The 23,850-nt window shown below is 49.2% G+C and overlaps 1 protein-coding gene across 4 annotated transcripts in view; it reads left to right on the forward strand.

Moving 5' to 3' along the window:
* Nucleotides 1-22,871, forward strand: part of ADA2 (adenosine deaminase 2) — a 55,862-nt gene extending 32,991 nt beyond the window's left edge. For 2 of the 4 annotated variants that reach the window (XM_027656149.1, XM_027656141.1), the window contains exons 3-10: nt 795-1,020; nt 7,843-8,053; nt 11,103-11,230; nt 12,324-12,414; nt 12,715-12,823; nt 13,749-13,906; nt 14,738-14,940; nt 21,719-22,871. In XM_027656149.1, coding sequence (XP_027511950.1) covers nt 795-1,020; nt 7,843-8,053; nt 11,103-11,230; nt 12,324-12,414; nt 12,715-12,823; nt 13,749-13,906; nt 14,738-14,940; nt 21,719-21,881 — 1,289 coding nt within the window. In that variant the 3' untranslated portion in view covers nt 21,882-22,871. Of the gene's footprint in view, nt 1-794; nt 1,021-7,842; nt 8,054-11,102; nt 11,231-12,323; nt 12,415-12,714; nt 12,824-13,748; nt 13,907-14,737; nt 14,941-15,876; nt 19,179-21,718 lie in introns of those variants that run through there. The other 2 variants (XR_003529779.1, XM_027656130.1) reach the window with 2 other exon arrangements.
* Nucleotides 22,872-23,850: the final 979 nt, after the last annotated feature.

Below are 23,850 nucleotides of genomic sequence, written 5' to 3' on the forward strand. Positions count from 1 at the left end.
AAGGTGAAGTTTAGTTCAAGCACCAATGGCCTAAGGAGTCTCTGCAAAAGGAGAGATTTCAGCCCAATGAAACGATGAGGAAGGTGAGCATACAGAGGATGCCTCCTGTGCCAGGAAGACTGGCAGTTGCCAGCAAACTGCACAATAACAGAGTGTCCCAGAGGCCCTTTGTGTTGGCCAGCAGCAGCTGTACAATATAAGTGAGTATGCTTTTGGTAAGGCATAGCAGTAGATTGTACTTCTGAATCTGAGTGCAATTCCCCACTGCATCATGGTCTGGGATTTTGGTGTATCGCAGAGTTTCAGAGAGCTGAAAGAAGAGTCACAGACTGGCTGCAAAAATTGAAGCTGGGATTCAAACAGAGCTTTGCTTCAGGTGTGCCAGACAGCCAGCATGCCTTGTAAACTGCTGCCTACTGTGTGAGTTCCTCTTTAAATCAGTGGGGCCTGAGCCAGCTCACAGCAAAGTCTGTCTGAAAGACCTTTAATAACTCGGAGCATTTTCCATCCCAGTGGAGAAGTAGAGCTCCCTATTGATTTCCCCCCTCCCTGTGCTCCCAGGGAGTTGTCACGCTCTGCCTGCCCAGTGTTTGATGTGGAGGGGGCCACATCCCCTAGCCCGGGGGAGGCAGAGCAGCCGCGCAGTCTTTGCTGGGAGAGGTCACTCACAGCCATCTAGAAGCTTTTCCAGATGCCCCTGGATGAGCAAACTCAAACTATTATCACATCAAACCTCGGTTCCTTCTTCTCAGCTGCCTTGACCCATTATTAGGACGTACTTGTCCTCCCCCCAGGTGCTGTCTTACACCTGCACGACTACGCCATGCTGAGTGTGGACTGGCTGGTGTACAATGCCTCCTACCTCCCCGACTGCTACATCTGCTTCACCCACGCGGGCACCGTCCGATTTCGCTTTTCCAAGCCGCATCCTCCTCACCCACTGCCAGCCCAGTGCTCCCAGTGGGTTTTGCTGGAGACTTACCGGAAACAGCTGCACAACGTGACCCAGTTTGACAGCAGGTGAGTGAAGAGGGGTTGCAAACCTGCTGGTATTCCATGGCAGCACTGTGTAGCCAGCAGGATTATTTTGGTCCAACTGTCCCATTCGCTTGCTGCTCTGGAAGTGGGGAACTCCATTTAGGACTGCTTACATAGAAAATGCAAATAGTGATATAAGAGATTGAAGGCTTCAGCACTAAGTGCACCACAGTTAGAGACCATAAAAACTGAAGTTTTCTGTGCACACTCACTCTGGTCATTTGCAGAGATGTGCTGAGGGCAGTGGTTTAAGTAGATTTGTGTGACTTGCCCCCACCTTTCCTCAGCACCCAGGCTGGATGTGCTCCTGGCGTGGGACAGGGCTGCACGGTGCCTCATCCAGTGAGGTACCCAACAATTGGATGAGGAAAGCCAGGTAGCTGATGTATAGGCTCTCCCCAACAGCAGAAAAGGCATTTGTAAAGTCATTGCCTTGATTTGGAGTAAGAAGTTGGGCAAACTACTTATGGTAATTTCTGCACCAGCAAAGAACCCCCAAAGCAGCCCAAAATAAAACCAACCCAACCTCCCCCTCCACACACCAACCTTGTTTTCTGCAGGCTGTCTTTGAAACCCCACTGGCACCCAACACCCTGAAGCATGAGGCATTCATTCCCAACAGGACCCTCACTCAGGCAGCAGGAGCTGTGACTCACCATCCTGCCCTCAGACAAGGGGTTGGTCTCAGCCTGGGCACTGCCTGAGCCAACAAACCCCATCAGGACCTCTGCCTGGTGGCACTCTTCCCTCCTCAACATCCTTCTGCTAACAGAGCTTCTCCCCTTACAGGCAAGGCCTCCTATAGCTGTCCAGGAGCTCACACCTCAGATGGCTCCCCAGAGTATCACTCACCCTCTTGTAAAAGCTTCCTTCCCTGCAGGCATCTCCTGCCTTAACTGCTGGCAGCCTATTATCAGTACACAAGGCATTAGCTGGCTGCTCAGCAGCCACCTACCATCTAATCACTTACAGGTGGCTGGGAATAGCCTGGCTCCCCCTCCCACTGAATCATATCTGCCCATCCAGGGGCCATTGATCCCTGGACAAAGCCCTGCCTAAAAGGCCAGGAGGAAGCATACAGTTCTTCGTGGAATAGGGTGGGGGCTGGAGAGAGCACACTAAATAATGCATGAAGTCAGACACTGAGGGATGAGGACAAAGGAAAATATTGAGTAGACATCCATTCAGAGGGCACTGCTGTCCGTGGCACTCCCGGGGCTGGGGTCTGCTAGAAAAAAATAGTATGGGATGTCATGTGATGAAAGAGTATCGCCATGCCAACACACAAGGAGAGGCTGGATTAAGGTGACACAGATGACCCTAATTACAGCATTTCCTAAGTGCAACTTGGTATGGTTTACTGTAGTGCCTCCCTCTTTAGGGAGGTTTTTTGCTCTTAAATAGAGACCTTTTAACTCTTAGGGAGCTGGTGTCCCCTCCACACAGAAGCTGTCTGGGCTTAGTTCCCTGCAGATCTGGAAAGGAGGTCAGGTTGGAAAGCTGAGGAGCTGCCAGACTTTTGGCATGTTATTGCCTTCCCTTCTCAACAACAGCAAGGGGCAGGGCAGAGGAATCTGACTCTCCAGACTATCACCCACTCTTCCTCTCTTACAGAGGTACAGAAGGGAAGCAGAAAGTAATGCCAGACCCCAGACTCTTGACCCTGTATATCCTGAGGCTCAACTGCCCTGACACGTCATGGACAAAATAAGATCTAGTGAGAAGTCACTTATCTACGTCTTCCAAAGAGAAAACTGGTTCCCCATTAGCTCCCTTCCATTTCTACAGGGAATGATGAGGAGGGAAAGATGACAGCACCAGCTCTTTTCAACCCCACCAGGAGACCCATAAATAATGTGCAAGAGATTGGATTTTGAAACAGCTTCACTTCCTTAGAGCCCAAGCAATTGCACTGGGTATTTAGAACTGTCTCAGGAGCAACCCTTAGTTATATTTGTTTTCAGTTGTATTTCCGTCTCTGTCTGGTTGAGGCTTGAGTCCCAGATATCCTATGCACCTAGGAGACTGGAGCTGTGTATTATTTGGTTGCCTCTGTTCCTGTTTGGAAACATGGCTTGTTTTCAGAGGCAGTATTACCACATTCCTCTTCTTTTGTGTTAGTTGTCTGTCTAGTAGTCACAAGTCAGAGCAGGACTTCAGTGTGTCAGGCACCGCATAGGGACATGAGACAGACCCTGCTGAAAGGGTCTCCCCAAATGTGGAGGAGAAACTGAGGCAGACACCAATTAAGTGATTTTCCTCAGCAAACACGTGCCAGAGCAAGTACAACTTTGGATCCCTCACATCCTGGGTGCTCACTTATTCATTTGAGTAGGTTGTCCTTCATTTCTTGCCCTTCCGTGCTCATCACCACAAAATCACAGAGGAGTCATTGCGCATAATGTGCAAACACACGGTCAAGAGCCACATTGAGGCACTTCCCCTCCTATTTTCATCTAATCCCTGGGTACTAGTCTAGGGGTTAGGAATGTTTTTGGCCGTCTGGAAATAGGTCTCTAGCCAGGAATAGGCCCCAATCTGTTCTGCTTCTCAGTTTCTGGAAACTCTCCCAGTCTCTTGAACATGTGCATCCCAGGCTACCTCTTTCCTGTGCTCCTCTTTGCCCTTGAGCACTGACAAGCTGAGAGAAAGCAGATGTCACAGGAAAGAACGGATGGACAGTTGGGTGGTTTCAAGGAAGTGTCAAGGGAATATGGCAGCAGGGAAAGGCTCTCGTGCAAGACAGAATGGATCAGCAAATGTGAAAGGAATAATGGAAATGTTTTTGAGAAGCTGCACCTCCTTCATCTTCCAGCATTCCTTGACCTGGAAGGGGTGGGAGAAAGAGGTATCTGCATTACATTTTTGCTGTTTGTGTTTTTAGGGACATATACATTTTTGTGTGTGTGTGTGTTTTGGAAGGAAGTGTTATTGCTTGTTTCCCTCAAAAGAAGGTCTAATCATTCCTATTCAAAACACACACGTCTCATGGGCCAAGACCCTGGAGTATTGTGTTACTGGTAAGCTTCCAAAAGGATGCTATTAGGAGAGTCAGGAGACCGTGGGCCAGGAGACAGTGAAAGGAAGGGAATTTTGCTTTGAGACTTAAAAGAAAAAAAACAATCCTTACTTATTTTCTCCTCAGTCCTTTACGATAGAGGAGAATGTCATTTTTTTTCCCCTCAAGATGCAGCATAATGGCTACCATCTCTAAAGAAAGAGCATGCCCCTAGATATTTAGGGAAACAGCACTGACATTCCAGATATCTGTAAAATACCACCGCACACCCCCCGCCGGCAGCCCGAGGATTAAGGCCGTGCCCGGCAGCGGAGCTCCGCCGGCCCAGCGGAGCTCTCCATCACCAGGATGAAGTCATCTGTGAGGGAGCTGACACCGCGGCTGAGGCTGCGGGGACAACTCCCCTGGGCACCAGCGGCTGCCCAGACCACCATCACCTTCCCCTCCATGTCCTCTGACTGCCTTATCTCACAGAAAAATAGGGCAGTGTGTGCATTATGGGGGGGGGGGGGGGAAGAGAGAATAAAAATCCACTACAGAAACAAAGCACTCCACTCCCTCTACAAGTCTCCCCTTGGGGAGAAGAAGAGGGGATGAGAGAGCAAGAGAAAGCAAACGAACCACATGTGACAGATGTTAGTCACACTATTTAATGCTCCACTGGAAGACATTTAGATACTACCATGAGGAGAGGGGCATAATTACCCATCAAGAATAGAAAAAGAAGCAGGAAAAGGAATCCCTTTAAAAACAAGGCAACAACACCATTCGCTCCTTGCATTCTATAGCACAAGAAAGGAAAACTGGGGGAAAAAACAGGAAAAGAGAAAGCAAACCCACAGTTGAAAATAAATAATCCATAGCTGGTCATTTTAGCTGTGCCCCTTTGGGCATATCCATTGCAATAGCATTGTTTGGTGCATATATGACATGACATGGAGGGCTATTTGTAGTCTGCACCTGATCACTGGCAAAGGCCCACTCCAGAAAAGAAGGAAAAGATGCATTTATGAAGTTTTACTTCATCTGCATGAGCTACTGATGGCAAAAGCCCCTGAACCCTTAGGAGATTATCTAGTTATCAGGGATGGATAACTATTATGCAATAAATCTTCAACAGTTGTAGGGATCAATAATCAGTCTCAAAGGGAAGGGGATTATAAAGAAAAGTACAGTTTGATTTATGTGCCTTTAGGAGCAGGGTGGTGTGGGGATTTATTGCTGTTTCTAGCCCAAGAGCACAGGCTAAGTAAACAAGCACAAGTTTGTACAGCTAGATTTAAAGGCAGGGAGTGGAGCCCTGCGCCCGCTCATTGCTGGAGGAGCCGAGTTCTCACAGGACAAGGGGAGAAAGTGGTGGGAGCCCGACTAACCACCCATCCTTATCTGAAACAAAGCTGCATGGAGTGGCGAGAACGGGCTTGCACGGCCTTTTGATCCACGGGGAGGTTTTTCCCTCAGTGCTTGGAGGGCTGGTGGGAACAGCCCCACTCGGCTCTTGGCTCCGGGCAGGTGCTCTCTGCTGGCATGCGGAGCTGGAGGGGAGCTGCCCTTCAGCCAGGAGGGAAGTGGAAAAGTCTCTTTTCCCCAGCTCTTCCCAAACGAAACCTCCTCTCCCCTCCCTGACGAGCGGCAGCACACCCTTTCTGCCGGTGGCTGGCCTCCACTGCAGCTCAGGCAGCTGGATCAGCGCCTCCAAGATGCTCCTGGCTCCTGCATTCCTGGTTTCTAGGGTGATGCTTCGGTGTCTCCCACTGCTGCATGCTCCCCACTGCCCACCCCTTCCATGGTCCAGCTCAGTCTCCTCTGGTTGCATGGATTACTGAACAGTAGCTGGGGTTGCCCAGTGTCCTGTGATAATGGCACCAAAGCCCCTATTGTAATGCATGGGAAGGCAGAGCCAAAGTTGCTGTGGAAACCTTAACTCTGAATTTTCCTGACTGTTGAGCATTTAAAATCTCATCCTTAACAGAGTACGAGCATCTCTTTATGAATAGTTTTGCTTCTAAAATTGTTCCTGGCAAAGAAATTAACAGAGTGAGGAAGAAAGGAAACTGCAGCCCCTGGAAGAGCACCCTTAGAGAGCGAAAGAGCAGGCAAATCCTGGGGGAATGAGCTCTGTTTTATGGGCATGATGGAGGGACTCCAAAGGCATATCTCTGTCCAGGATGTCTTAGTTTATGAGTTTGGACCAGATCACATTTTACATCTGTAGTGGGGGGTGGTGCTAATACAGAAGTGTCCTGGATGAAGATAATAAGACCACAAATCAAACCCACACCTCCCATATAACAGAGCAGAACACTGCATGAGGACAGAGGCCAAGACATCAAACACAGAACATTATTAAAGATCAGTAGCTGTTATTGAGGGGAAACAATATACTGGGATGAAAGCTGAAGCATGGCTGAAGGTATTTCTATCTGAACCTGCTTAGCCCCTGACATGAGATAAGCTCCAGGCCTGGCCTGGCTGGTGAGCCCACCTACCTGCGAGCAAACAGCTCTACAGTTTGCTGCAATGCCTTCCATTTTTCCACTCGGGAATGAAGCTAATCACCTCTATACTGCCATTTGGACTTTGCCCTGAGAAATTTATTATGAACTCCTCTTCAGGTGACCACCAGCTGTTGCCAGAGGCAAGGCTTCAGGTGGGATGAAGGCTATCAGCTTGTCAGAGGATGGTGTTGTGGCACAGATGCTCACTCTGTCCTAAATGCAAGCTGTCACCCACAATTAGGTAATCTTGCAATTACTGGCTCCCTTAAACTCTGCTTGATAACACTGCCCACCATCTCTCTGGATTTCTGAAGGAAGTTTATATGCCAGCTTGAGTTTATGGAGGAAGCAGTGGGAGTTTCCATCCCACTAAGGAAAAGCCAGGACCTTCTTGTCAGCTGTTTCCCTGAAGAAGGTATCAGCAAGGCAGGCAGGCAGGGTGTCAGGGTTGGTCCACTGGTGGGGGAAAATGATTTGTAATTCACAGTTGTTTTCCCCCTGCTTTTTTTAGATGGCATATTTTGAGAACATGAAGGTACCAGGACAACTTTTGGGCTCAATAAGCAGGTTGGTGGTGGCCCAGTACACAGCATCTCCTGGAAACTCAGCCTACCTTTATGTGGTGAACAGAGGGCCAAGTGTCATAACATTTTACATGCACTGAAGGTGCTTGGGGAATGTATTGTCTGCAGGAGTAATGTACTTGCCTGCTTTGGGAGTAAGGATACCCCCGGTCAGCAGAGTGCAATTCTTGTGATATAAAAGCACCATACTTGCTTTTGTAACTCTATTACTCCGATTTTATCCTTGAAAAAGGGAGGGGCAGGTTTTGAACACCTTGTTTTACCCTGCTTACAGCTCAACACGTCTTGTATGACTTCTGTACCAGCCATTAGAACAGTAAATACAGGTGGCAGAAAAATGATCTAAATGCTTTCTAGTTGCACCAGTTGCTGTTACAACTGTTGTACTGCAGTGCCAACAGGCTCTGAGTTAGATTTTGGGCCCCTGTTGTGGCAGGAAGGGCTTTGCACATTCTCTTGGTCCTGCCCAGGGAACACGTGCCTCCTTCAGCACAGCCACTGCCCTGCTGCTCCCCAGAGCATGAGAGAGGGAGAGTGTCACGTGCACAAAGCTTGGTCTCTGACAACAAAAGTCACATCTATCCTGGAGGAATCTATTTCCTCCTGTACCCAACACACAGCTGCCAGTTGGTGGCTTTTTGCATGCTGAAAGCCAGTTGTCCTGTTTGTTCTCCTCATTCTTTCTCTTTTCCCTTCTCTACAGCTTGCTGAGAAACCTGACCCTGGTGACAGATGCCCCTGAGCAGGCCTACCCTTCTCAGGCTTTCATTTGGAAAAGATTTGAAGAAGTCTTTCTCATTGCCTCTGGACTTATCTGCTATGCACCTGTGTTCAAGGCCTATTTCTACCAGGGGCTGCTGGAGCTCTATGAAGATAACGTGCAGTATGTTGAGATAAGAGCTATCCTGCCTGCAGTACGTATTTTTTGGCCTCTCTAGTATTCTTTTAAATCCTTATTTCTCCATAACTTTTCTCAAGCCCTATCTTGAATTTAGTTTTTGGATGTTTGCATACCTGCCCTTCTAAGGATGCTGGAAAACCTGGATCATATTCAAAGGTCTTTGTTGGAGATTTGCATAGGCAAGGGCTTGAAGGTGAGACATGCTTTGTTCTTAATTGCTAAGGGAGATACCTACTGTGGCATCAGCACAAAACTGCATTGTACAGTCTGACTGGGAGCTGTGTCAAAATCTTGCTTATTGGGAAGATGTATCTCAGCTTCGTCTGCACCAGAATCACCTGTTCTATGGCAGCTATTCTCGAAAAATTTCCTGTCTTGCACAGAGACTCATTCTGGGATAGTTATGTTATTTTAAATCCTCAGCTTATTTCAGAATGATTTCTCTGAATAGGCTCAATAAATTGGCAAAGCACTGTCTTGCACAGTTTGCAGACAACCTAAAATTTTGGCTATGTATTTGAAGCATGAACTGCTCCTTTCATTGCCTCTAACACTAAAATCTGCTGGAAATGATTTAGGCCGTTCTCCCTGGGTGTCACCCAGAGCTGGTCAGAATGTCCTACAAAGCCACTCTGCCCTAATGCCTTCCCAAGCACCAGCAGACCACACCACTGTTCCCACTTTCCCAGTGAAAATTTCAAAACTGCAGGTACACCTTTCCCATACAATCCTCCAGCCCAGCTCCAAGAGGGGTAGCATGGAGTTGGGAGTTCTGTCAGAGGGGAAAATGCCTTACCAAAGCAAACAAATCAGGGCTGCTGCTCCTCACTACACCACCTACCTCCATGTTCTTCACTGTCCAACAGGAATGAAGATGCTGTACAAGGTTCATCCAGAAGCATCTGAAGGACCAGGAGGTGGTGGTGGGTTGTGCATGGGAATGCAGGTATCAGTTTGCTGCTGGTGCCACGGCATCCAGTGGATTCAGTAGCCACGTTGATGTCCTGATGGTGGCTTAACTCCTGAATGTGCCTGCCAGCATCTTCCATAAATCCCTGCCCTTGCATGCAATGGCTGGGGGGTTCCAGCCAGCTGCAGATGAATGTCTGTGCCCCGGCAACCACCTCTGCTGTTGGGCAGGCCTCCACAGCCACCCCCACCAGCGCACAGGCAGGTGCTGTGACAAATTTGGAGGCTGATCTGGCTTTGTCCCAACAGCTGGGGAGCAGGGCTGCTGACCCTGCCCTGTTGAGGCTTGGGCTGGCCCCATAGCAAGACAGGGCTCGGTGTCAGGGCTTCAGGCTGCCACTCAGTCGTGTCTGAGATGAGAAGAGTGTTTTGAAAAGGTCAAAAAAAAAAAAGGAGGGGGAGAAGACCACAAAGCTTACGTGTATCTTACTTTGCTGAGGGTTGTCATAAGGCAGTTGCTCTGAACTCAGTCACCATCTGTCTTCGGGGTACCTCAAAAGAGAAAATAACAGCAATGTCAAAATTCCTGTGCTGTGAGACAGCGCGAGCACTGGCATCCCCCCAGGTCACACATGTTTCTGGGCCAAGAGAATCTGCGTGGGCCTGACTGGAAAATACCCTGCCTTTACCATCAGCCCTTAGACACGGTTGTAAAGTCTTTTGAAGGGAGGCTTGGCAGGGAAGATTTGCTTCCTATCCAGCTCCTAATGCTGGCTGCCGACATGGGAGCCTCCAGAGCCCCGGGGCTTGCTCACACCCAGCAGCAGCTCGGTGTGCTGTGAGGTACAGGCAGGCTGCCTGCAGCCCTGGTACCACAGTGAGGGATGCCAGGAGCTGCAACCACCCTGGACTGGAGGGCAGCATGGGCAGGGAAGGTACAACCAGGCTGAAGCTGGGATGAGACGGAAGGGAAACACTTCGCTGTTTTAGTCAAGGTGAGCAGGGTGTGACAGGAATAACAAGATGCTCGTGTGGCTGGAGATCCTCTACAAGGCTTGGACAACAGCACTGACACTGCAAAACCTCTCCTTGCAGCAAAGCCTGCCAGAAGCGGCCCCTGAAGAAAAGTAAATGAATGCTGGGATTAAGTGTGAAAGGGCAAACATTGTGGAAAAGCCCCCCAAGCCCAGCTGTGTTTGCAGATTCAGCTGTGTAAAGTCTCACATTCCCATGGGCTGCAGCTGGGGAAGAGTTCCCTCTGAGCATCTGCAGCTGCCCCACGGCTGCTGGTGCCTACCAGGGGGTCAGCACAGCGCGGGGGCTTAGTGAGGCTCATCACTGCAAAGGGCAGCATCAGGCAGAAGTAAAACGGTGGAGAGGAGAAGCTGAGGGGTGAAGGAAAAGGGTGAAAGAGAAAAGAACGGTGAGAAGAAAACTGAGGGATTCAGCCACTGTTGAGTGAGCAACTCCAGCCAGGGCTTTTGTGCTTTAGTATCACTGGGGGCATTCAGTGCCTACACCCCCGATGAAATCAGGTCAATATCCCCGGGTACAGCCTTGGTAGTGAGGAATCCCCAGAGTAAGTTGATGAAACAGAGTATGCCAAAAGAATTATTCTTCCCAGTTCGCAGCCAGAGAACTGAGAAGGCATGGGAAGACTAAATGACCCTCTCAAGGTCATGGAGTGAACCTCTGGCAAAGGGGAGCAGAAGCCCAGCCCAGCTGGTAGCTTATGGAACTTGGCCCTCGCGTGCCTTGGGGCTGCCTTGGCTGACAGGCTGCCACTGCAAGGCACAGAGTGTGTGAGCCGCCAGACGGCTGGACAAAACGCTCCAGCATTTGATACAGACATGAGTAAGAGGTCATGGTCTCCTCTGGGTACTCAAGGGCACTTGCTTGCCGCGTCTGAACACAGAGAAACTTGTTTCTTGTATCACATAGGAGGGAGGAAAACCATTCCTTGGTTCTTGCCAGCTGGTAAAGGCTTCAAGAAGAAAATATTCTGCACAGATTTAGCTGGGTTTTTTTTTCCTGCCCTGTTCCCAGGACCATAACACATTGTTTCTTCCAAGGTTTTCTTCAGTTCATTTCTCCCACCTTCCAGTAAAACACCTCTTCTAACTACTGCTTGTGATGTGCTTTTCATCCTGCAGGTGTATGAACTGGATGGCACCCAGCACAATAAATCATGGTCTGTGGCAACCTATCGGGAAGTGACCAGGCAGTTTGTGAAGGAGCACCCTGACTTTGTTGGAGCCAAGATTATATTTACAGCACACAGGTAAACAGAGGCTGTGCAGGGCTAAGAGCGGCCCTGCGTGGCCGGCTGTGCTGGGAGGGAGGGGGCCAGGCCAGGAGAAGCAGTGCTGAAGTGCCACAGTTGGTTAGCAATGTCCACGTGCGTTGTCAGACCCGGGGTGTTGACTCCCGAGGCATTCCCTGGCATGTGCAAAAGGCTGAGGGTGAGAAATCATCTATATAAGTCTGCGTACGTGCGAAGCGAGCAGGGTTAGCTCACGGTGTGCGCCAGAGGACGGGAGTCCGTGAGCCCCGGGTGCGGGAACGAGCAAGGGAAGGGCTGCTTGTGTGCGTGTCCAAGCCGTGCGTGCTCCCTTCCCGAGCCTGGACACACTCCCGGTCTCTGCAGGAACCGAAGCAGTGACAGCAGTGCCCGAGTATGGGCACTTGGTGCTGCAAAGGCCCCCGTGGGACCCTGCAGACGCTGCTCTCCCGGCAGCCTTTGTACGGTATGTTCGTGCTGCTGCTCGCAGGCGGGCACGAGGCTGTTCTCCAAGTCAGCCAGATGCCACGAAGTCATGCGAGGTGATCCTGAGCAAACAGAGCAGACCTCTCAGCAGCATTTACTCGCTCTGGTTCGGCACGGTGCTGTTTCCAGCTCAGAGCTGGCTTGTCTTTGGGCAGCTTGGATATGGACACAGTGTGTCTGCAAAACGAGCCGAGATGTTAAAGTCTGATAGGGCTGGAACAAACCCAAATTTAAAACTCTCTTGAAATGCAGTCACTGTCTCACCTCCCAACGAAACAGTCGAGAGGGGAAAAAAAAATTAAACATTTTCTCTCCACGCTGTTGTGTTCCCTGCTTGGTGGATGTGAAAGCCAGTGAGTCAGACAGGCATGCCTCAACTCAAGTGACAGCAGGGTCTAGCCAGGCATTTCCTGGTCATTCAGGGGCTTCCTTTCATAATATCAATTTTCTGCTGCTGTTACTCTGGAGACCTGAAGCTGGTTGTCAGATTTGGGAGCAACTTGCATTTTGGAAATACCCCTGGGGGTCCCATTTCACAAGTCAAACCCAAAGAAGGCGGGCCCATGGGAGTGAGCCTCTGCACTGCTTTCTCTCTCTTGCTCTTTAGGATGCTGAATGTTTCCCAGATTAAAGAAGCCATCGTCACTGCCATGGCACTCAGAGCCCAATTCCCAGACACCCTGGCAGGCTTCGACCTGGTAACCGTGTTTCTTCTGTGGCTTCACATTAACCCCTAGTGATATAACTACATATATAATATGGCATATGTTGTATACCAGAGGCAGAACCTCTGCTGCTGTACTGAAATCAGTGTTAATGGATTTCAAATCCTCCAGCTAAGGATTTTGTTCAGGATAATTGGCAAAATCCCCTGAAAGAATCAGCTCCCCAACCCACAGCATTGCAATTTCTGTACAGCTGGCGCCTCAGTGATATGTAGCTGTTATTGCCACCATCTTCCCAAGTGTGTTCAAAAATACCTTTCTTTTTTCCTCTAGGTTGGTGATGAAGATGAAGGTCATTCTTTATGGGACCTGAAGGATGCCTTGACCATCCCGTATTCCATGGGGGTCAGCTTGCCGTACTTTTTCCATGCTGGCGAGACTGGTAAGCATGAGGGCTCGAGGCCTGTTATTGCTTGCAGAGGCAAGACTGAAGTCTTGCAAAGCACAGAAGAAGCAAGCCTGGGTGTATCAAGATGATGTGTGTTGTATACATGTGTACATAATCAGTTTTCCTTATGCTTCTCCCCATATCAGCCTGTTGCTGTAGCATTCCTACAGGACCACTCCCTTACCTACTCCCTGCTTTTGGCTACAGGTGTCATGTTGCTCAGTGTCTTTGACATGGAGTCATGCTGTGAGAGTTATTGCTGGTAGCCATTTCCTTCTTGGAGGAGCACTCACCTCCCATTCATAGTGGCAGCAGAATTCCTGAGCCATTATTTTACATTTTAAGGTGAAGAAATGTCTGAGCCAGCCTTGAGTCTTAACTGAATACGTTCATCAAAGTAACCAATATACCCTTAATTTCACTAGTGGAGCAATGTGTATTATTCAGTCAGTATGGATGGGGTTTATCCTAACCATGCATTACAGTTGTGTCTAACTTGTGCATTATGTGTTTTGCTTGTTAACATCTACAGAGAAGGTGTCTACTTCCGAACTAGTTTCCCTGGGCTCCTTTTGTAGCTGTGGGCAGTAACAAGCTCTTCTGAGGCACAGTACATCTCACCCTATTGCACAGGCTACTCCCCACAAATTATTGCTTCTCTCCATTGACAATGAATGGAGAACAGCATGATTAGCTTTGCTGTAAGAGCAGCACTGTGGACATCTAAAGCCAGGTGAAATGAGTGGATATCTCCATGCTGAGCAATATCCTGGGCAGAATTAAAACCCTGTTTCACTGAAAATACAAGTGGAAACCCTCTTACCTTGCAACTGGGGCATCTATTAACAAAATTATCCAGCAGTTTGAGAAGACATACTTCCTCACAGCACTGCAGTGACTCTTACCTGTCTCTGCTCAGACTGGCAGGGCACCTCTGTAGACAATAATGTGCTGGATGCACTGCTCCTGAACACCAGCAGGATTGGCCACGGACTCGCTCTCATTAAACACCCAGTAGCCAAAAATTTATCTCTGAAGAGGGATATTCCTGTAGAAGTCTGTCCCATCTCCAACCAGGTATGTTGTTAAAAGCTTAGTTCTTGGGGCTGGGACACTGGAATGGGGTTCACCATAGCAGTGGGGAGCAGCAGGGAGCTGGGGGCCAGCTACAAGTTTTGATGCACACAGGCTGGCTCTTTCCCTTGCGCCACATTACACTGCAGTTTGCTACGTAGACACACACTGTGAATATATATAAGGCTTGTAATACCAGTCAGCAAAAAAAATCATTTATATTCCTACCCAGAGGAACTTGGGTAGGCAGTCCTCCCTAGTGGAGATGAGGCCCAGAGCCAGGGAGGTATCTAAAGAGACATAATGGAAAATACTTCAAAGCCAGGAGGGCCAGAGGCTGAGAAGCAGGGATTGTAACTGGAAGTCTCTTGAGTTTGTAGAATTCGTAAGCAGTGGGAACTCTTCTGCAGGACATTAACGTGGTGCCCATTGTCCCCTGGGTGCAGCAGAAAGGATGCTCTGGGGTAGAGATGTACTGGTGTGAGCCTTAAGGAAGAGAACCCTGATACCAGCTCCAGATGCCCCGAGCTAAGCATCATGGCAAGCGTGTAACCAAAAGACTGTTCCTGAAATGCTTGCAGTCAAATCGTTATACATAAGCAGAAGTTATTCACCCCGCTGGCCTTGACTTAGGCAATTCATTTAAGAAACTCATCTCCTTGAGGAGACAAGTTTGTCCCTCCCACAGCAGTTCAGAGCAGAATGCACTCTGAACAACCCTCTGGAGGCTGTCCCTCCCGGGTGACTCCCTGCTGGCACAGGCATCTGTGCGGGTATCCGAACACGGCTACAGCAATAACCTGACACGGTGTCATCTCCACCCTTCCCGCCGAGGTCCTGCTGCTGGTAGCTGACCTGCGGAGTCACCCCGCAGCTGACCTCATGGCTGAGGGGCACCCCATTGTGATCAGCCCCGATGATCCCCCTATCTTTGGAGCAAAGGGAGTCTCCTATGACTTCTACGAGGTGTTCATGGCCATCGGAGGGATGAATGCTGACCTGAGGACCTTAAAACAACTTGCACTCAACTCCATAAAGTAAGTTCCTCACCTCTCTCATCTAGCCATAGTAATCATAAGGAGACTATCAGCTTGCTCCCCAGAAACCCACTGTATTTGGGTTTTGGCCCCAGAGTCTCCTCTGCCACATGAACTGGGCTTCCATTAATCCAAAATCTCTGCTATGTGTCTTCTCCAAAGGCACGACACAGGGACCCCAGAGGCTCCTCTGCCTGTGCTCTTCCTTTCTGTAACTCCGTGTCTCAGTTTATTCTTCCTTTTCCTACCTTTGTGAACTTGCCTCCAGCACCTGGTTCTGAGTATGGGAGAAATCTTATGTCTTTGTATCACTTGTCTATTTCTGCCAAAATTTGACTTGCTGCAGTGTTTGCCATGGCTCACCTGGGAAACACAGGAAAACAACCTACCAGCATTTAGTTTGAGAGTGTTTAATGACTTTTTCTATTTATCTGGGCAACTCTGAATGTCCCAGAATATTTTGGATACAATGCCCAGGGTCTTTGTGCACATTCCTCAGTTGTTGCCTGTTTGCCAAATCCTGTGCCAATCCTCTAGGCAATCCCAAGTCCCTGCATGGCCAGGGAGACAACAAATACTCTGATTTCCTACCAATTTGGACCAAGCCCAGGGCACATCTGAAAGCAGCAGCAGTGCTGTCTCTTCTGTACTAGTCAGTGGTTGCTGCCCAACGAGTCTCCAGCTGATGCAGACTGAGCTGTTTTTGCTCATGGTGCAGGACTCAGTAGCTGCTGATGTGGCTGTGATGTGTCTTGTCCCAGTGTGAGACCAGCTGGCAGGAGCTCCAGGCTCTTTACACTGTGTCACTCTGAGCAGCACAGGCATGTCCTGCAAGGGTTAACACGTTGCTGTTTCCTGCCTTTTCATTTTGGTGCTGATCTTGAAATAGCTGCCCCCTTGTCTCCTGTCTGACACTGACTTTTCTCCTCCTCACAGATACAGTGCCATGCTACCGGATGAGAAAGCCAAGGCCAAAGAGGTCTGGCAGAAAAAATGGGACCAATTTGTGGCTGACCTCTCTGATAGCTTTTTAAGGGAGCTTTAGAGAGGACAAGACTCGTCTCAGAAGGCATTTGGCAAGCCAGAGCGATTGCTAGGAGGGAGACTGCTTCTTCCATGTGACCTGAGCAGATGAATGAACCTCAAAGTCTTACCTGGCAGTGGGCGACTCTGGTAAGCCAGGCTTAATGGGCTTAAAACTGAGAATGAGGTGAGCTGTTCTGTGAAAGTCATGGACTGGAGGTAAAAGGGAACAGTGAGCCTTTGTAGCAACTACAAAAGACTGCCCCACTCAAAATAGACAAAACAGTTAAAAATTGCCAATGACCGAATCCTGACATCCTTATTCAGGAAAAATATGCTTTCCAATTAGGGTTAGCAGGAGATTGGCAACATGAGGATCTCTGAATTTCGCCTTATCATTACAAAATGCAGACCTTGTCCGGAAACAGCTCAGACAAACATCCAACCATTTGGGCCACTGACCTTCAGGAGAGCAAGGACTGAAAATGACTCTCGTTACGTTTAACCCTGGGCCTGCTGCCAAAATAGCACTGCTAGGTCGAAGAACCAGTCATAGGTCTGATGTTTGCTATTTCAGGCTCTACCATGGCTGGAAACAAGCTGATGGAACTTGCTCCCAGAACATTTAAGCCTGGTTGCACAGTGATCATAATGCCAAAAAGAGGTGTCTGAGTTGCCAATAGCTTTTTTTACTGCAAAATCTTTTCCTGTCCTCTGGTCAAAAGGAAGGCAAAACACGTTTCATCTGAGGAAAAAACATCCTGGCTTCCCAGATCCAGCTTAATTAAAACTGTCCCCCCACACAAGGCCACGTTAACACAGGCCTCTGCATTTATAGGAAACACCTTGTGATTTTAGGGGGTTCCACTACCAGCCTTTGTTGCCTAACTCAGTACAAATGTATCCTTATCCAGCCTGTCAGATAGATTTTCACCTTGGTGGAGAACTGCTCTCACACTGTGTATATCTGCAGTGCTCATTTGGACCTCTGTGACTTCCAGCTCATTGGCAAAAAAAACAACTACACAATAAATAGTCTTTAGACAAGGGAATTCCCTTTCTTAGCATTACCAAAAATAACAGGAGGAGAACAAGTTGCAGAGAGATTTAAAAAAAAGGAAATCCTAATCAGGATGCTAAATAAATGTAGCAAAATCATTCAGCACAGATACCCCAAACATGCAGCCAGGATCAAACAGCATTTCTCTTTGACTTCAGTACAATTATGCTGGTTTGCATCAGCCAAGGGAGAATTGACAAAAATTCCTGCTGAAAGACATGTCCCTCCTCTGAGCCACAGACTTGCAAGGACTGTTGTTTCCTGATCTGACCAGCTTGGGCAAATTGGCTCTCTTTAGGTTTTCTGCTAATTGTCTCAAGCTGCCTGGCCATAGTGCTTATTTCCACTGACCTTGGTTGAAACACCTTAGCAGGAGGCAAATACACTTACTATAAAAGTGGATCAAGCTGCACAGCCCCTGCATCCCGTGTTAAATTGCCCACATTTCACAGGCTGCAACCTCATCTCTAGTTATCTCAGAGGAAAAAAAAAACAAAACTACAAACCCCCCACCACAGAAAAAAATAAAACCACAACAAACCACAGGTGTGTGCATTGCAGAAGCCAGCAACACAAACTAAAGAAAGCAGAAAGAGAGAACCCAGTCACACCCCTTGATAACTGGGAGGCTGCTGGGGGGAGAGGGGGAAATTAAGTGCCTCACATCCCCAGCCCTTTTCAGCCACAGCTACCTCTAGTCCAGCCTTCTCTGGCCACGTTCCCCCACAACCTCCCTCAGAGCACCAGCAGATGCTTTTTGGCAGGCTGACCTTTGCTGGGCCTTGATGCAGCTTTGGTCCTGGAAGGAGCTTTACACCAGAGGGGGAGCCAGAGTAGAGCCACTTTCTCTCCTCCTCCATGGGTGTTGCATACAGAGCTCAGTCTAAAGTCCCCAAGGTAGGCTTTGGTCATGGCCAGGCTATAAATGCTGACTTGGGAAAAGCCTTATTTGTAATGCTGCTGAGGAGAACCGCTGCAAGCAAGTGCAATGGCTGCTAACCAATGACCCAAAGCCTCTGAGCAACCTGATCTTTCAGCATTGCTATATGTGGATGGACAAAGATCCTTATTTGCCACGAGTTGATTCTTAAATAAGCTTCTTTGCTGCCAAGGTGAAGCTAATCATTACAGAGCCATTGTGTGAGGAGGTGAGTTCCTCAACACAGGTTGACCTACGTCCCTTCCTTTACTATTACAGTAGAAAGCTTTCAGCTCTTCCTGCATGTGATGCCTTGAGGACTTGAACTACTCTTTGGTTCTCCTCCCTCCTCATTACCTGCAATAGTTGCAGGGATAGATCCTAATTTGCCAAATGCCTGCTGGAATCAGTTTACCTGTTGTGTCCAGTTTGTTCTTGCCTTCCTAAGAAAAGCCTGTTGTGCACTTGGCCATTTACCTGCTTTGCAGCCAAGTATCTGGAGCCACCAGTGAGTGATGCTGTTCAGGATTACAGCAGAAACAGGTTTCTACAGAAATCACAGGATTGTACAGGTCTGAGATGACTTTCAGATGAAGCCCTCAGAAAGGTGTAACAACTCTACAGGACTATGTCTGCATTTGTGACTAGCCTAGTGACTGCACTTCTGCTGAAGGGATCCGTCAGCTTTGGGCAGAGAGAAGAAACTTTTCTGTCCTGGTCATATATGTATGTTTAAATGTGAACCTGAACCATACAGAGGGGCCTGACTCCAGTGGTGTGGCCTTCCTTGGATCCCTCCTTGAACAGGGCATTGCTATGCATGGTGACTGGGGCTTCCCAAGAGTCCTTTGGCAGCAGATGGGCTTCAACCATAAGCAAGTGTGAGAGAAGGAGGGCCAGCCTGCTTTGCTGCTGGGGATCAACACTTCCTTGGAGTGGCCTTAGTTCTGAGAACGGTGCAAACTGAGAAACCTAAATTGCATCCTCACCTCTCTAACTCCAGGCATGCAAAAAAAGGAGGGATTTAGGCTGGACCACAGCAGTTATAAAAGATCCATCTCTTTGGCCTCAAAGCTTTGGGTAAATTTGGCTGCAGGGCCCTCTTTCAAGGGTTTTGCTGCCAGTCTATCTCCATACCTTGGCTCCCTGCTAACATTTGTTGGCAAACACATCACATATAATGCTTTCTTGCCCATTGCTTTCAGAACACAGTCTATAATTAAATTTTTAAACCCATTTAAAATGTGGGGGTTATTTTTCCTTCCTTTTTTTTTTTCCTGCCCCCACCAAAAAGAACAGTGGATACCTGGATTCGATGTGAGGTTTTAATCTGGAATGTGCAGTGGAGGGGGATTTTTCACATCACTCAGCCTGGCATAGAATTATCAGGGAGTTTGAAATGTCTTCACAGATGCATCCAGCTCAAGGCCGTGTCTTCATACGGAGACCACCTGACAGATACGATTTCTTTGTGCTACCTCTCCTCCCATGACAGTTTTGTACCATCTATGTGGTGGTTACAGCATGGGAAAGTAGAGGAACTACTGAAGGTCATTCACCGTCCTTTAACGGAGGGTTTTAATGGAGGAAAACAAGGAAAAGAGTAAATGCTATGTGATCACCCTATTCTTTCTGAATCTGGCAAGTGCCTTGTGGAGCACCAGGTAACTACATGGTACAACAACCTGAGGCTCTTTGCCCCAAGTGCTGGTGGTGGGCATGGGAAGAAAGGATCAGCCAGAGAACTTCAATATCTGGGATGAAAGAGGTGAAGACAGACACAAGGGTGATGGGAGGCTGAGTAGGGCAGACATAAAGAGGCAAAAGGAGCCCCCACTTTGGTCTCCATCCAGACTCAGGAGCGAGGAAGGAGAGTAGAAAATCCATCAGAGTTTCTGTGAGGGTTGCTTCAAGCAGCCATAAGAATACATCAAGCCTTATGCCTGTTATCTCCCCCATTTGTCTCTCCCTGTGGCCTCTTCGGGTTCAATTTGTTTAAATGGGAGGTGGATGGAGCTTTGTTTGCAGCACACAGGTCTAGCAGTGTTTGCTGCAGAGCATCTTAGACTGCCTTTGGGGCAATTTAGAGAATGAAATGTTTGCCTCCTGGTCAATCACTGCCAGGAAATGGCTGATCCAGCACTAGTGGTTGCTGTCAAAAATCATGCCAATAAAAACAGAGGAATAAAGTGAGTGGTTGAAAATGGAGATAGGCCCAAGCGAGCAGCTGGGTCTGAATGTCATGTGAGCCTCCATCACTGCAGTGGGACTACACAGATTCCACATGCTAAGCAAAGCCCTCTGGCCATAAAACACAGGGCTACAGATGCATTTTCCACCAGCTTCCAATGCTCAGCCTGCTTCAAGGTTTTCTTCCTATATTAATCTCTGAATTAGCCTCTTCACAGGTAGCAGGAAGACATTTCTTTGGACAGAAACTTACAGTTCTAATTGGCTCGGTACTTAATTCCTTTCTTCCCGGGGTTGCAGCAGTTGCAATCACAGCAGGACTATCAAGTGTTTTCTGTGCACTGAGGGACAGGCAGGTGAAGGGTCTGGCTCTCAATTCTTCTGGCTTGTCATTTTTATCAGGCTGTGTCCTCCCCCCTTGGTCATTACAGGATAAGAAAGGCATTTTACTGTATTTTCTCAACCTTTAGCTTGTCCATCATTTCATGAGCAGGCTGCAGCAGGGAAAGAGAAGAGATAAACCGTGGGGGGAGGGTCGGTTCAGGCCATTAGAGCCTCTGCGGTAAGAAAAGAGATGGAAGGTGCATCTACTTTCGAGGGGGATGTTAGAAGGTCAGGAAGAGGGGGGTGATGACAGGGCTGTGAGTCCAGAGAAAACAGAGCTGCAAAGTTTACACAGGGACCCACGGGAGAAGGCTGTGGGCAACTGCCTGTTTTGCTTGTCTTCATAGTCAGCTACGAAAGGGGGTGGGATAAACATCTAAGCACGGTGTAGACAGGGGAAGAAGAGGGAGTCTCCTGTGGGCTGGTGTGAGAAGGGCAGACAGGCGATCCCTAGGGGCATCTGGGGATATGTCTGTTGCCAGATGCTGCCGCAGAAGAAATCACGAGGTCCATCCATGTATATAGCACGCAAAATGGGGAGCTCCTAGCAGAATCACGGAGAAAAAGTCTCAACTGGTGAAGGGAAAATTACACAACCGGGCATTTAGCACCGGGACGATGGGCTAAAGTCTGCCCGCGGTGCCGGGAGGGGCTCAGCAGCCGAGGCAGAGCGCGGTGCTTGGCAGCCGTGTCGTGTCGGTCCCTGCCAGGCTCAGCCTGTGCCCGACCGCTGGCAAACTCCCTCCGGGCTGGTTTAAAAATAAGCACTTCAGCCTGTTGGGCGACCTTCCTTGGAAAAATAAACACGGCAGCCCTGCCAGCCCGCCGGGGCGCACACACGCACACCTCGGGGGCACCTCCTCGACGGCGGGTACCCCCAGAGTTCACCTGGGATCAGAGCAACACCCTCGGCCCCCAGCCTGACCCCACATCCCCCACCCTGCCAGGAGCCCCCCGAGCCTTGGCGGGGTGCGGGGGATTCCCGCAGGTGAGCGCTGCGGGCCCGCCCGCGCCGTGGAGCAGGAGCGCCTCCCGCAGGGACCCGCGGGAAGAGCCGGCACAGCGCGATAAAAACCCGCACGGAGTGGGGAGGATAAAACCCACTCCCCCCAAACCCCCGAACTTCAGGATGTTTAAATAGACTAAACCGTTTCTTTTTTTTTTTTTTTTTTTCTTTTGCAATGGCATCCTCTCTGCAGTAGGGAACTGGCTGGATGTCTCCCGCGGCTGTTTCCCAAGTCTCAGGATGGGGGGAAAAAAAGGACTGAAAGTATCCTTACGCTTACAAAGAAGGGACTGACAGACCCCTGCAATGCAATTCGGCCTCAGAGGCACCGAGACCAGGAACCAAAACAACCCATCTAACTTGCAAGTTGTTGTATCGTTAAAAGGCCATAAAGTCACATTAGCCAATACTCTAAGCAGAAATCACAGCAAATCAATCACATTTTCACTCTGCCGGGAGTGGCTGCCTTGGTGGATAGCTGAGAAACACTCGAGACAAGGCTCTTGTGTTCGTCATTAATTTCAGAAAGTCTTTGCCCCTCTCTCTGACTTTATTTTTCATGGGTAGCCAAGGGAGGTGCGGGTTGGGGGTCTCTGGTTTCTACATAGTTGAGAAGGCATACTTCAAACTAGCTGTAGCTGCCTGCCTTGTGCTAGTGGAAGAAGGTTTGAAGCCCAGTTCTGCAGGGAACTTAATACTTTCAGCAACATCTCCAAGGCCAGCATAAATTTTGCCAGAGCAGGAGAAGCTGCAAACACTTGTGAGAAATTAAAGTCATCCTGGCAGGTTGAGGAAATTACATAAAATAAATGGTAGGTAATTCAGTTAAGGCAAAGGCACTTAAGGAGGAATAACCATCTGCACAAATGTGTGCTGAGTTGCCAGTGCTTTAATAGCTCTGCAGAAAGGTCTCTGGGTGTTAAAATGGGTCAAAAACAAATTAAGGTTGGTGTTCATGGCAATGGAAGCGTAAAAACAAACAATTACATTGTTTGGGTAATTGATGCCTAAAGTCGTACATGTTAAACTTGCCCTATCCAGCCAGTCAGGAGATCTTGAGCTCAGCCAGAAAGCAAACAAACATTGCTTCATCTCCATGACTGTGAAGTGAACCTTTCACTTTCCCCAGGTCTGGAAGGGCCTCAGCTGAAGTCAGCGTCAAGGCTTCTTTCCCATGGTGCAGGAAAGAGGGAGGCAGTCCATCGGAGAGCATAAAAGATGACCAGAGTTTTAGAAAACTTTATGATCTGTGGGAAGAGGACCACAAGACTTGGCTTTACATAGAAAAGACTGAGCAAAGACAGGGCAGCAACTCACAGAATCACACCTCCAAGACAAAGTCCAACCTTTGACCTTGTCAACCAGACCACAGCACTAAGTGCCATGTCCAGTCACATCTTGAACACGTCCAGGGAGGGTGATTCCACTACCTCCCTGAGCAGTCCATTCCAATGCCTGACCACCTTTTCAGTGAAGAAATTCTCCCTGATGCCCAACCTGTTTCCCCCTGGCACAGCTTGAGGCTATGTCCTCTTGTCCCATCACCAGTTGCCTGGGAGAAGAGGCTGACCCTACCTCGCTACAACCTCCTTTCAGGTGGTTGTAGAGAGCAATAATGTTTCCCCTGAGCCTCCTCTTCTCCAGGTTAAACCTCCCCCAGCTCCCTCAGGTGCTCCTCATAGGACTTATCCTCTAGACCCTTCAGCAGCTTTGTTACCCTCCACTCCAGTACATCAATGTCTTTCCTGATTTTGAGGGACCCAGAACTGGACACAGCACTCGAGGTGTGGCCTCACCAGTGCTGAGTACAGGGGGACAATCACTCCCTTGGTCAGCTGGCAGAGATAACAAGTTGTAGTGCAGCCCCTCGGCACGAACACTGCGGGCAGGGTAAGCTGTAACCACCTTAGACTGAAGCCAGACTATGGGGAGATGCCTGTGCAGCCAGGAGGACCGGGCTGTACAGCACTGGAGCAATTTCGCTCACAGACTGAGAGACTCCTGTTCTTTGATTTTGTGAAGGGCTGAGATAAACCCGGTGTGATTGCTCTGTAGGGGTCTAAGCCTTTTGCTCCCAAACCTTTCCTCTGTAGTGATTTTGCCTCTCCCACGGCTGGGCTGCTTGTATCCCCCTCACCCCCTTTTCCTCTCCAGGGTCGCGCCCCGCCAGCCTCGGTGCTTCCCTCACCCGCTTCCCTCCCAGCTCGCCCCCAAACCCACAACCCTCCTTTGCCCCGAAGCAGGCGGGACACCCCGCCCCCGGCAGCCCCCTTCCCCCGGACCGCGGTGCCGGCAGGATCCACCATCCTCCGCCGCGCCCGCCCTCCC

The sequence above is a fragment of the Corapipo altera genome, unplaced genomic scaffold (assembly GCF_003945725.1).
Source record: "Corapipo altera isolate COAL_440 unplaced genomic scaffold, ASM394572v1 1, whole genome shotgun sequence".
Lineage (NCBI taxonomy): Eukaryota > Metazoa > Chordata > Aves > Passeriformes > Pipridae > Corapipo > Corapipo altera.